The sequence below is a fragment of the Syngnathoides biaculeatus genome, chromosome 11, assembly GCF_019802595.1.
Source record: "Syngnathoides biaculeatus isolate LvHL_M chromosome 11, ASM1980259v1, whole genome shotgun sequence".
Lineage (NCBI taxonomy): Eukaryota > Metazoa > Chordata > Actinopteri > Syngnathiformes > Syngnathidae > Syngnathoides > Syngnathoides biaculeatus.
In genome coordinates, this window is record NC_084650.1 from 24,616,425 (window position 1) to 24,629,188 (window position 12,764).

The window sequence follows — 12,764 nt, forward strand, 5'->3', positions numbered from 1 at the left end:
CCATTATAGTTATGAATAGGAGAGTGAATGGTTGGTTATTTATGTGTCCTGCGATTGGCAACCAGTTCAGGGTCTCTCTCTCTCACCCCAAGATAGCTGGGATAGGCTCCAGAGACCTGTCACCTTAGTGAGGATAAGCGGGACAGATGATGAATGAATGTTAAATGCGCACAGTATTATATGTCATTGACAGTAAAAAAAAAACAAAAACATTTTTACCCATCTACTTAAGTACATTTGAGTCCACTTTTTACTTAAGTACAGGAAATGAATAAGTGCAGTAATCTCTCCTTCATCACATAGTTTGCATTCCAGACAATCCCACAAAAGACAAAGTCCAATGACAGTGCACCCAAATGAGTGTGTGGTGTGGTATATGATCAGTTGGCAGGACACACACATACATCTATATTTAGAGAGAGAGAGAGAGAGAGAGAGAGAGAGAGAGAGACTTAGCTACCGTGTAAGCAGAATGACAGCATCAGTTAAGTCGCCATCAGGAAGAATTCGTGTTTATTTTGTTACTGTTTGTTCACTCCAGCGATTGAAAGACTGACAGCTGTTTCCATCTTCCCTCTATCCAAACAACCTGCTATGGATTACAATTCATTCTAACTAGTGATTGTGGGCTTTATTTAATTGGCTGATGTTTAATTTCAGAGAGAAATGCAGCTGAGTAACTTGAGCCGATTTTGCTTTGCAATGGGCCCATTGGTCTTTGGCTTCTCTTTTTAATGTAACGAAAATGATCCCAAAACTTTTCTCCATCTTTTCAGTTCTTTTTCCTCCTGATGCACCCTTATTCAGGGATGAGAATGACCAATTTGGAAAAACACTGAAAATGTCTGTCATTGGGGGGGTGCACGATTACACTTTTTTCAAGCCATGCCCGTCTGAAACAGTTTTTGATTCCAGCATCCTTGTCAATTGCCCTTGCTCGGTCTTCCTCCTTTTTTTTTTAACACTTTTGCCATTGTAAAACTTTGAACACCGTCGCTCAGTTCGCGCTAAGTCCCACGCTCCATTACTTGGCTAACTAACAAGTTACACTGCGATTTCTGAGAACCAAGAACTCATGTATATGGCAACAGTGAAACTCGATTAACCACTAACACGATTGGATCGTTATATTGTATAACTCTGTTGTCCAATCGAGTAATCTGCCGCAAACAAGTTTTGTTTATGTCGCAAAATGCAAATATTTACACTACCGAGCAAGTTAGAACGACATATGATAGTCGTGCTTGTGCTAGCACTAAGCTGAATTTGCCACTCGGAGCCCACCACAGAGAGGCAGGCGCACGATCCCCAACAACGAAATTTTCTCAATGGATTTGCGCTTATCTCGAGAATGGTCATTTTGGTATGAAAAAGTCGGAAATCCGCCGATCGGCAGAAAATTCTCATCCATGCTTATTTCTATGTGAGTCAACAGTGTGGAAAAATAAGCACAGCAAAATCCCACAATATAGCAAATAATCCATTGTAACAGTACAATTTTTAAAAATCTCATAACATAGTAACGAGATGACCACTTTGACTTCTACCTTGATTATATTTTGTTTTACACAAGTATATATCCTTTTAGTTAACTAGAGAGTGTGAGTACTTTTGCCAAGTCTGTACAGGGCCCAGGTAGGTTTAAAAAAAAAAAAACACTCCTGTAACAGACATGACAACTTATGTATGCCATGAACAATTTGTGCAGTAGGAAGACACATTATGCATACCTGTTTGATTTGAGAAAAAAAAAAAAAAAAACAATCACACTAAAAAAAAGAGGGCGTGAATCGATTGGGCGTGAAGTCTGCAGTCAGATGGCGAAAGCAAACAAAGTTTCACTGGGGTGGCACATGTAAATGATCGGGTCTAATACCTCAGCTAGATCAGTCATCCTTTTTTTCCCTCCTAAAGGGCCAAACCAGTTTGACGGCCATGCCCAATGGCTGCAACTCCAGCAGTTAATCATCATGAAATGTGGTTGCGAGAGAAGAATTAAAAAAAAAAAAGAATGTAAAATATGTGGCCATGTCACCAACGTAACAAGGCCAGATGTTTGATACCGTGAATATGTGGACAGATTGCTTTACGAATGAATGAAAGTAACAAACAGAACCTCAGCATTTTTGATATCTTGAAAAGTTACAGCACAGGTGTCAAACTCAAGGCCTGCGGGCCACATCTGGCATAAGGTTGCCCCAATTTTTCCACTTCTGTTCTAAACTACATAGCGATCATAAAAATGATAACGTTCAAATGCATAGATAGTTATGTTATGAGACAGCGTGATTATTCAATTAATTCACATTTTTTTAATCATACATTATTACCGTATTTTCCGCACAATAACATGCACCTAAAAGCCTTAAATTTTCTCAAAATGCGACGGTGCCCCTTACAATACGGTGCGCTTTATTTATGAATCAATATTGAGCCTTTAGTGCAGCTCCATCTAATGGATGCATAACGTAACCCCAGCTTCTACTGTAGTGTCTATTCTATGCGCTTTATAATGCAGTACGCCTTATATATGAAAAGTTTTAATATATGGCCATGCATTGAAGGTGCGCCTTATAGTGTGGAAAATACAGTACTCTATGATTATACATGATGCATTTCAATACATTTGGGTATAAAAGCAGAAACCCCTGCTTTTATTTATTTTTTTTTTTTACATGGTGGGGCACTTCTTCTTTTCCTTTCGGGTTGTCCCGTTAGGGGTCGCCACAGCGTGTCATCCTTTGCCATCTTAGCCTATCTCCTGCATCTTCCACTCTAACCCCAACTGCCCTCATGTCTTCCCTCACCACATCCATAAACCTTCTCTTTGGTCTTCCTCTTGCCCTTTTGCCTGGCAGCTCCACTCATCGAAATAATTCAAATACAGACTTAAAATATTTTAGTAATGTCACAACAACACCAACATCTTGGTATTTATTTATTTACATTTAAGTTCAATACATTTTTATTCCAGCTTTCTATCATCAGGGAAGGCGCTCCAATAAGCTATTTAGCTACAGGGCTCTTGGCATTAGTGAAATTGGGCAATAAACGACAGGAACTGAATTACATAAAACTGATGAAATGGATGGCATTGTTCAGGGGCCATTTCGGTCCTTGAATCAATAAATTCAAAGACATCTTCATGGACTTTTGCTTGGTGCAACACACTCACGACAATGTAGGAAACAGAATTTGGGTCCCCAAATGTCACATCAATTAATAACATTGTGGAGTAATAAATTGGGTAACATGACAGAAAAATATCTTGAAGCAGTTTTTATTGTGTGTGTGTATACATAGAACGGCCTCCAATCAAACTGCTGCCACAACTTACAAACTCCAATAAGATCCAATACAAATGCTATCATATAACTTCTTCCTAAAAAGATAATATTCTATTTTGATGATGTATTATTGTAGTTCTATTTATGAGTGGACTAGAATTGCCCTCCATCAGGTTGTTTTTTTTTTTTAGCTTGTTTATCTACAGCTAAACCCCCAAATCCTTCATATTGTGGACAATTTTTCTTTGTTGTAGGATGGAAACTGATGTACAGTACTGTACAAATGCTTTTCAATTTGAATCATTCTTCCAATACCTAATCTTGCCCCAAATATCAATCCCCATCCCTTTTCTATACCACTAATACTATTCACGGTTGCAGGGAGGTGGTGCCTATTCCAGCCGACATTGGGCAAAATGCAAACTACAAACTAAGTTAGTGACTAGACTGTTCCCAATGAGGGCATATAAAGAGACATGAGATGACATTCAAGTCCATCACTGAGTGGGAAATGAATCCATAGGCAAGTGAACCACTACATCTGTGACTTAGTATTAAAGTGCTGACTCTTCCACCCTTACACAGTGAATAAGCATAATTACGGTTGTAAATCCACTATTCAAGACTGATTTTCTAAAGGACCTCAGATACTGGGGGTATGGAATATCTGACTGAAAGGACAAATTACTGCTATCTGCTGGTGCAAATGTAACATTACATTTGAAAAGGCACAAAAATGCTTCACACTTGCAAGATGTCATAGTTTGCAACAGTGTCCACTTAGATTAGTCCATTCAGTGCACGTGCCTCAACTGCTACTATCAAGCATTCTGCCTGAGATGCGGATAGCTTTGCACTGTGCGTTTGATGCCCTCCTTCAGGTGTACCAGCGGCTTATAGCCCATGTCCTGCTTGGCTCTGTCACAGCTGTAGTAGTGGTGGGTACCGGCCAGAGCCACTCTCATTGGCGTGAAGGTGGGTTTGAAGGACATCAAGGGACGCAGCAGCAGAGCCAGCAGCCAAAGCAGAAGAGCCAGACCGTACACGAGCATGTAGGGCAGGTGGTAGTGTGGGGCAGCGTAACCCAGACCGACCAACATGTCAGACATGAAGTCCCAAAACCGAACCGGTTCATCATTTGTGATATGATATGGCTAGAGAAAACAAAAAAAAAAAGAAAAATATAATATTTTGAGCAGGCTAATGCACACTATACAGGAGTGTTCCCTAACTTTCACTGAGCTAAGGAACATATTTCACAGCAGAAATTCTCACAACTGAGCAAAAATGTCAAAAGGTATGTACCGTAATTTCCAGCCAATAAACAGACTTTTTTCACACGTTTATGACCCTGTGGTTTATGCGGGGACGTGGTTAATTTGTGTATTTTTTCTAATGGCCGCAAGGAGGCACTCGAGTGGAAAAGGTAAGTGTGAGACCGGTGGTATATATATGTGCCAAGGAAGTAATTTTTACCAGTATGTTTTTTTTCTTTTTTTAAACCGGCCATGTTAGCGCTGCACAACTGTTGATACTGTTTAGCTGCCGCGGCTGGGTTTTTTTTTTTTTTTTATTAACTGGTATGTTTTTTTTTTTGTTTTAAACCAGCCCCGTTCGTGCTACCGTGTTGTTGCTATGTTAAACTACGCTGTTAAAACTTTGAAAACTCTGTGTACCATCTTTCTTAGTACGTATCTTGTGTTTCAATGTGGGCAAATGCAGCTTTTACACAGGTCTTTATGTATGTACCAAATTATATTTCTTTTACAAATGTACTGGGTGAGGCTTATAATCAGGTGCGCTCTGTAGGCCGGAAATTACGGTATATGGAAATAATCACTAAAATTTGTTGGTATGGATAGAAGAACAAATTATTTTAGGGAATACATAATTTTGGAGCAATTCAGTGAGAGTGGATAATGTCCTGTCGCATACCTGATGATTTCTTTGGTGTCAAGACAAACTGTAGCTGGGATGCCCTTGTGTACATTTTAGCTTTTATTGCCACTCACCTTTCCACATATGGGAGAGTCGGGCCTCAGGTGCTCAGCAGCTAGGATGTGTCCATGCACGACGTTCTCGACAAAAGTGAAATCCACCAGGTTGGTACCGTCTCTGGAGAACACATGAAATAAAGACAAATCTATGTGTCACCAATTAGTTTTACAAAGCCAAAGTGCTGACATACACTCATCATTTGTTGGGATCAATGCAGCTTTCTCCTCCTTGAAACATTTGGTTAGATAAACACAAAGTGTGCGTGCTACTTTGCCAAAATCAAACTATACCCATTCAATTTTCCAATCATGAACCCGACACACATGAATAAGAGTCACTCACATATGACAAATATACAAGTGTGGTCAGTCATTCCCGCAGATATAAAGTCACTGGTGTGGTCCACCAGTCATTCCCGCAGATATAAAGTTGCGGGTGTGTGTTCTGTTTGTAATTATTAGTGTACCCCTTTAAGACCAGAGGGGGCGACATCAGGTAAACTAGGAAGTAGGCTGAGCAGCAGCTCATTAGAGACAGTGTGCTTCCGTGTTTATTAAAAAAAAAAAAAAAAAGGCTGTGATTGAATGCGCTGGATCGGTTTTCACATGGGGTGAGAATGTACAACGTGTGCAATTGCGCATCCTATAGGGAACATTGGTCAAGACTACACAAAATAAATGACATCTTTCAATATCTGTGTATTTCTACTCATAAACTTCACGCACGTGATTTTTCGTGCTCGACTGTGCAGATTTGGGAGTGCGATGCGCCGTCAAAAAACAGTGACTGGAATAATGTGGTTTTAAATTGAGGTATTTTGATATGTAATATGTTACGTGAAGCTTCTCAAGATATGAACAAAGTATTTCACAGAAGAAAGCTACGCAGTTTTCATACTGCCCAGCATAATTGCTGTTCACCTCACTGTATTTAGTCATAGGGAGCGCTATACTAGCTACTACTTAGTTCCCATTGGATATAGCAGTCTTGGAAAATACCATTTCTAGTACCCGGTAAGACAAAAATAGCATAGGAGGATACAGTGTCCCACTGTATTTAAAAAAAAAAAAAAAAAAAAAAAAAAAAAAAAACTACAAATACATCCAATAATGGACATCCGTCAGTTTACCGTGTTGCGCTCCCTTGTACACTCCACCTTTCCGCAGGGGCCCATTTTCTTTCTGACCTCAGTCTCAAAATTTTGTGTAAAATATTTTTTTATAGTGTCCAACAGCTAGAAAGCAAAGAATAGTAGACACTAATTCACCCTCTGCCATTGGTGTTTGTTAGCATCTTTTTCCGATGCAAGCTACACTATTACTTTGAAGAGAATAAACTGAAAAGGATAATCGGTCATGGCGATTTTTATATTTGGTTATGTGACATAAGGCAAGTCGTGCATGAAGTGCTGGCTCTGCCAGTAAAAACTTCCAACACACCCCGTAAATATAATTTGCTCAACTCATAATGCCAGCGCTGCATCCCCCCCCCAGCGGCGAAGTAACAAAAACCGGACACGCAATTGGCTCAGCAATTTATAGGATGAGGTCCCCGCTCATAAACAGCTCATTTCAGCAAGATAAGAAATAGCGACAGTGACATTATGTCACATACATCTTGATCCTCTGGGTAATTTGTCATTGGGTGTCACGGACATGCTGTTCAGACACCTGGGGAGTCTATTAAAACTAATATATTGCATTAAATAACGAGAAGTAGCTCATTTACACTGTGCACATACTGAGTGACATGTTTTGTAGAACATTCAATAAATGATGTTTTGTCAGCAGCCTTCAAACGGGTGAGTGCAGTTCTACAAGCACTGCAGATTGCTACGCCGATAGTATAGCTGTAAAACACGACAGTGACGGACAAGAATCAAATACTGCATGTAGTGACAAAATGACACTGTCACAATGCTACTCTTCCACCGCAACGTTTTACAGGTCTACAAATAAATCAATTTCATTTTGAATAATACAACGCAGACTCACCCAATGATGAACTTCATCTTGCCCTTGCGAGCTGTATCCACCAGAATGGGGACCAGCTGCGGGTCCCGAGGTCCGAAGATGCCATGGGGGCGGATGGCAACGGTGAAGAAACCCTTCTCTGTGTCACAAGCCTCCAGGACCAACTGGGACGCAAACATGCCAAAACTAAATCCATGAAAACGTGCTTCAGTGTGACAGATTTGTGACTGAAGGCAAACACTTGCAGATGATGCCATTTTTAACCAGAGGATTGCAAAGAGTTATTTTAATTAATGTTGGATGCAGCAGTACAAGTGACTAAGAAGGAGAGCTGTGACCAAAAGGCCCCAGGTTTGATTCCACCATTGACACAGGAATGAAACACTGATATGCCTCTGAGCAAGGCATCCTTCTGCCACAATTGCTTCCATGTTTCACTAATTACCAACATACTACTATAATTATCTTGGTTTCCTGGAATTGAATGCACAGTAGACGATTACTAATGCAGAAATAGAGTAACAATTTGGATTCAAAACACTTTTAGGGCATAATTATAAAATTGAAATGAAAAGGCGCAAACACAGCGGTGCCAACATCACAAGTTCCTTGCATAACTTTGTCCACCTCAAAACACTATGATGCTAAGGTCGTAAACGGAGAACCCTCTGAAGTTAGAAGTCTCTTGACGAAGGTATGGAGACCATTACTCTGCTCAGGGCCAAAATGGTATAGAGTTCAGAACGTAATTAAAATTGTATTTAACCATTTACAATTGACCCCTCCGTACAGGGCACTTAACCACGCCTCCTGAAGTGACGTCACGCCACGTGCGCTCACGTAAGACAAACAGCAAAAATGGCAAATACAATACAATACATTCTGAACTGAGACAGACTCTATGCTTCTGATTTCATTCAAATCAACGATATATTATAGATTCTAAATACAATACATTCTTAACTGAGAGAGACGCCATGCTTCTGATTTTATTCAATCATTCACACGTAGCAATGTTATGCTAGCGGAGAACGTCTCATTCATTTATACGAGACGTGTATTAAAAATAAAATTTAGGGCATATCTTCGTGCAAACAGTCTGGTTAAGCTTTGGCCGCGAGCCAGCAAGAAAGCCACACGTTTGTGCAGTCCGATCGTCGCTAAATATCGCTCAACAAAGAATAAGTGTGTCAATCGTTCACACGTAGCGGTGTTAAGCTAGCGGAGAACGTCTCATTCATTTATACGAGACATGTATTAAAAATCTAATTCAGGGCATATCTTCGTGCAAACGCAGTCTGGTTAAGCTTCGGCCGCGAGCCAGCAAGAAAGCGACACGTTTGTGCAGTCCGATCATCACTAAATATCGCTCAACAAAGAATAAGTGTGGCAATCGTTCAGACGTAGCAGTGTTATGCTAGCGGAGAACGTCTCATTCATTTATAGGAGAAGTGTATTAAAAATCAAATTTAGGGCATATCTTCATGCAAACACAGTGTGGTTAAGCTTCTGGCCGCGAGCCAGCAAGAAATCAATATGTTTGTGCAGTCCGATCATCGCTAAATATCGCTCAACAAAGAATAAGTGTGGCAATCGTTCACACGCAGCAGTGTTATGCTAGCGAAGAACTTCGAATTCATTTATACGAGACATGTATTGAAAATCAAATATAGGGCATACCTTCGTGCAAACATATGTGTTCCGGTTGATATTAGATGGATTTAGTTGATGATGCAGTCTTCCACAAAGTTTGATCCATCAAAGGCATTTTTCGTACTGGGTCTTCGGTTTTGGAAAGGGTACGAATCGAACTCCACCAACTAGCCTTTCAGAATACCTGTCGTCACTATTACAAAGTCCGTGACTACACCTCTTAACCATATTTTTTGTTAAATAACCCAAATACGCGATAAAACGCTGACTAACCCTATACTGGACCATGCAATGTTGTCTGATAAAATGGCGGGAGCAAAAAGGGGCTTTGGTTGATGCAGATCTCTGGCCTCTGATTGGTCAGTGATGCGGATTGCGCAATATCCACGGAGGGGTCAATTAGTCCTTTGGGGTTCCCCCCCCCCCTTGAAGCCTTATGTACGGTACTGTTGCAGATATATTTTGTATCAAAGCTTCAAAATGTATTCACCTTTATGCCGTGTTAGCATGGGTTTTCTACGGGCACTGTGGTTTTCTCCCACATCCCAAAAACATGCAACATTAATTGGACACTCTAAATTGCCCCTAGGTGTGATTGTGAGTGCAGCTGCCTGTCCCTATGTGCCCTGCAGTTGGCTGGCAACCAGTTCTGGGTCTACCCCGCCTCCTGCCCGTTGACACCTGGGATAAGCTCCCGTACTCCCTGCGACCCTCGTGAGGATAAGCAGCAAAGAAAATGGATGGATGCTACTAGCTTGGATCTGCACCTGTAATGAGCATCAGAAGAATCCCAAAACCACATTCAGAACCAAAACAAGCTATCTGTACTAAATTGACCTTGACACTGAGCAGAAAGAGGATCAATAGCCACTCACGCTGTTTGTAAATGTCTGTAATTATTTTTAAATTATTTTGCTATTTTTTTTCTTTTAAGATAGCATTTGATCAAATCTGTGATTGGATAAAAACAACAAAATGTGAATTGAGAGGTGTTTCTTCACGTCTTCACCTGCCATGCCCCTCAGTATATCAATGTAAAGAGCACAAACCAAAAAAATGACATGGACATTAGTTCATTTTCTCTGCCACTTATCCCCATAAGGGTTGCAGGAGTGCTGCAGCCTATAACAGCTGTCAACAGGCAGGAGGTAGGGTACACCCTGAACTGGTGGCCAGTCAATCGCAGGGAACATGGAGACAGACAACAGTCGCAGTAACAATCACACCTCGGGGCAATTTAGAGTGTCCAATTAATGTTGCATGTTTTTCGGACGTGGGAAAAAACCGGAGTACCTGGAGAAAAGCCACGCAGGCACAGGGAGAACATCCAAACTCCAGATAGGGAGGGCCAGGGCTGAACCTACTAATACTACTTCAAATTTTGTTTATGAAATAGAATGGAAACCCCTGCATGGATGGTTGGTGTTAATATAAGGGTTAAAAATACAGAACATCATAATGGGCAAAGATGTTGAAACAAGCAACCAAAATGAAAAATGTCCTCTCTCCTACCTTCTCTTGCTCGATCTTGGTCGCTGTGTAATAGTCAATAGGCTTCTTGGCATAGGGCAAGTCTTCTTTCCCATTCTTGATGTCAGATCCCTCAAACACCACACTAGCACTACTTGTCAGCACCAATTTCTGACAACAACAACAACAAAAAGAAAAAATTGAAATCCGTGTACATTCTCTGATACTCCCGCCCTCTCACCTGTACTCCGACTTCCGTGCAGGCCTGAATGACAGTCCTTGTACCCTGAATGTTGACCCTCTCAAAGAGGCCCCTGTCGTCACTAGCGGGTGACGGAGAGGCACAGTGGAACACTAGAGAGACACCTTTAAGTGCTGGCAGCAGAGCCTGATGGAAAATAAAGTTGTGGTCCACAACCAATGAGCCATATGGTACCGGGCCAAAGATTTAGCAATTGTGTTAAATTGATTCTTCATTAAAAGGTGTCTTGAAGCAAATGAGGCTGAAGCTTGTCAACTACTTCGCTTCAAATCACTTCAACTACCGTGTAATTTACAGTCTACAAAAAGCAGAAAATGTACCCAATGCATCCCATTTTAATATATTGTTTGTCATCATTAGCTGCCACCTTTCCCAGGTAACTGAGTGAGAAGAAGTGTACACCATGAATGTGTCCCCAGTGAGTATCTGCAGGAAATTTGCATTTTGAGGAAAATACAAATGTGATTCACTTCTAAAAATCTTTTGGCATTTTTTCGAAAACGCTTACACAGTCAGGAGTACGGCCCCATTTTGTAGTATGAATATGAAAGCCATACTCACCACTGAGTTGTACTGTGAGTCACCCTTTTTTTGGGGATCATCATCAATCTTTTGAAAGCAGCCTTAAAACAAAAGGTCCATTCTTAAATGTAAATCATAAATTCTAAAATTATTGGCAACATCCCACAGTAAATACATCTATGTTTTATCAAACTTATCCTCATTATGGTCAGAGGAGAGCTGGGAGCTATACCAACTGATGTTGGGAGAGATCCAGGGTAGACCCTGGGCAGGTTGTGAGTCAATCGGTGCACACTTATTAAAATGATAATGCATTCACACTAATATTCGACTGAGAGTCTTCAAGTAACCCAACTTGCATATCTCTGAAATATGGATAGGTTTCCAATGACGTCACCACAGTCCTTAGACCAATCGGATCAATTAAAGATGGAAAAAAAAACTTCACGCTTCATCTATGACACAAAAGATGGCGTAATTGGAAACCGATCCATAGGAGGCAGAGAGAATCAAAACCAGAACCTCAGTACTGCGAGGGAGGCATAATAACCATACTGCCCCACATAATATCCATAGCTATAATAAATGAATGGAAACCTTTCCATACACTTGTGCCATTTAGCGTCGAACGTAATGGGATTCAAAACAATATCTATGAGACTTTAATCAACTTTTTGTTGTTGTTTCGGAGAGACCTGTTAACATCTCGATGAATGATTTAGGGTGCCTCCGTGAAATCACGCAAACATTCACCGTGTACGTTGGAAGTGTTGTGCCGGATAACACGATTGAGCCCTCACCTGCAAGTCGCAAAGGTCTCCCTGGTGGAAGCTGACGCCTGGCACCTCGTAGCTCTGGCGTATGTCGAACACCGACACAGTGTAACCGCGCTCCAGCAGCTTCTCCACCAGGTGTCCACCAAGGAAACCTGAGCCGCCGATTACCGCACAACGTTTACTACTCTGAAAGACACATGGCGCGGTCTGGTCAGACGACAAAACGCACGGGAATGTTTAGAAGAGGAACAAATCAACTAGAATAACTCACCGGTCGAACACGCGTTGCCATATTCAACTATAAGGGGGGGGGGAGCATAGAGTAACGGTGCTGTTGTGAGATTAAGGATTTTAAAACTCCCCAGGCAACCACGAATGATGTGAAAGTTAATTTTGAACAGGTACCATGCGTGATGCTACCTGACTGACTGAATCAGCCGAGTGAGTTCTTGCCACTGATTGGGAAACACAGGAATGATGTGTCGTAGCAGCCAATCAGAAAATGCAGACGTCAACAAACGCCACAATTTGGACCAATCACATACATTTGCTGTTCATGCGGTTGAACCAGCCCCCCAGGAGTTGTGCGCTATTCATTTGGTAACTTAACTTCTATAAACAAATTAATTTTTCGTTATTAGTAACACCTGAGGTGTTCCAAAGGACAATAAACACTACAGGAGAATGTATTGCTTCGTTATTGAATTATCCTGCCTTAGATTTGTCCTAACGGCAGTACTCATCTCGTCACAGCAAAAATCGACGGAATCCTTGCAAAAAAAGAATCAACATATATATATATATTTATACTTTTAATTGTATA

At 41.0% G+C, this 12,764-nt stretch overlaps 1 protein-coding gene across 2 annotated transcripts; it reads right to left on the reverse strand.

Moving 5' to 3' along the window:
- Positions 1-2,925: 2,925 nt before the first annotated feature.
- nsdhl (NAD(P) dependent steroid dehydrogenase-like) lies at positions 2,926-12,510 on the reverse strand. 2 transcript variants are annotated; one of them, XM_061834702.1, is made up of 8 exons: positions 12,347-12,510; positions 12,213-12,239; positions 11,966-12,127; positions 10,623-10,769; positions 10,424-10,552; positions 7,280-7,422; positions 5,300-5,402; positions 2,926-4,441 (listed from the first exon to the last, which is right to left on the reverse strand). In XM_061834702.1, the coding sequence occupies exons 1-8, from the start codon at positions 12,347-12,349 to the stop codon at positions 4,109-4,111; spliced, it is 1,047 nt and encodes a 348-aa protein (XP_061690686.1). In that variant the 5' UTR covers positions 12,350-12,510; the 3' UTR covers positions 2,926-4,108. The 2 variants fall into 2 exon arrangements, with proteins under 2 accessions (XP_061690686.1, XP_061690688.1); XM_061834704.1 differs by having other exon boundaries at positions 12,213-12,510.
- Between the last annotated feature and the right edge of the window lie 254 nt (positions 12,511-12,764).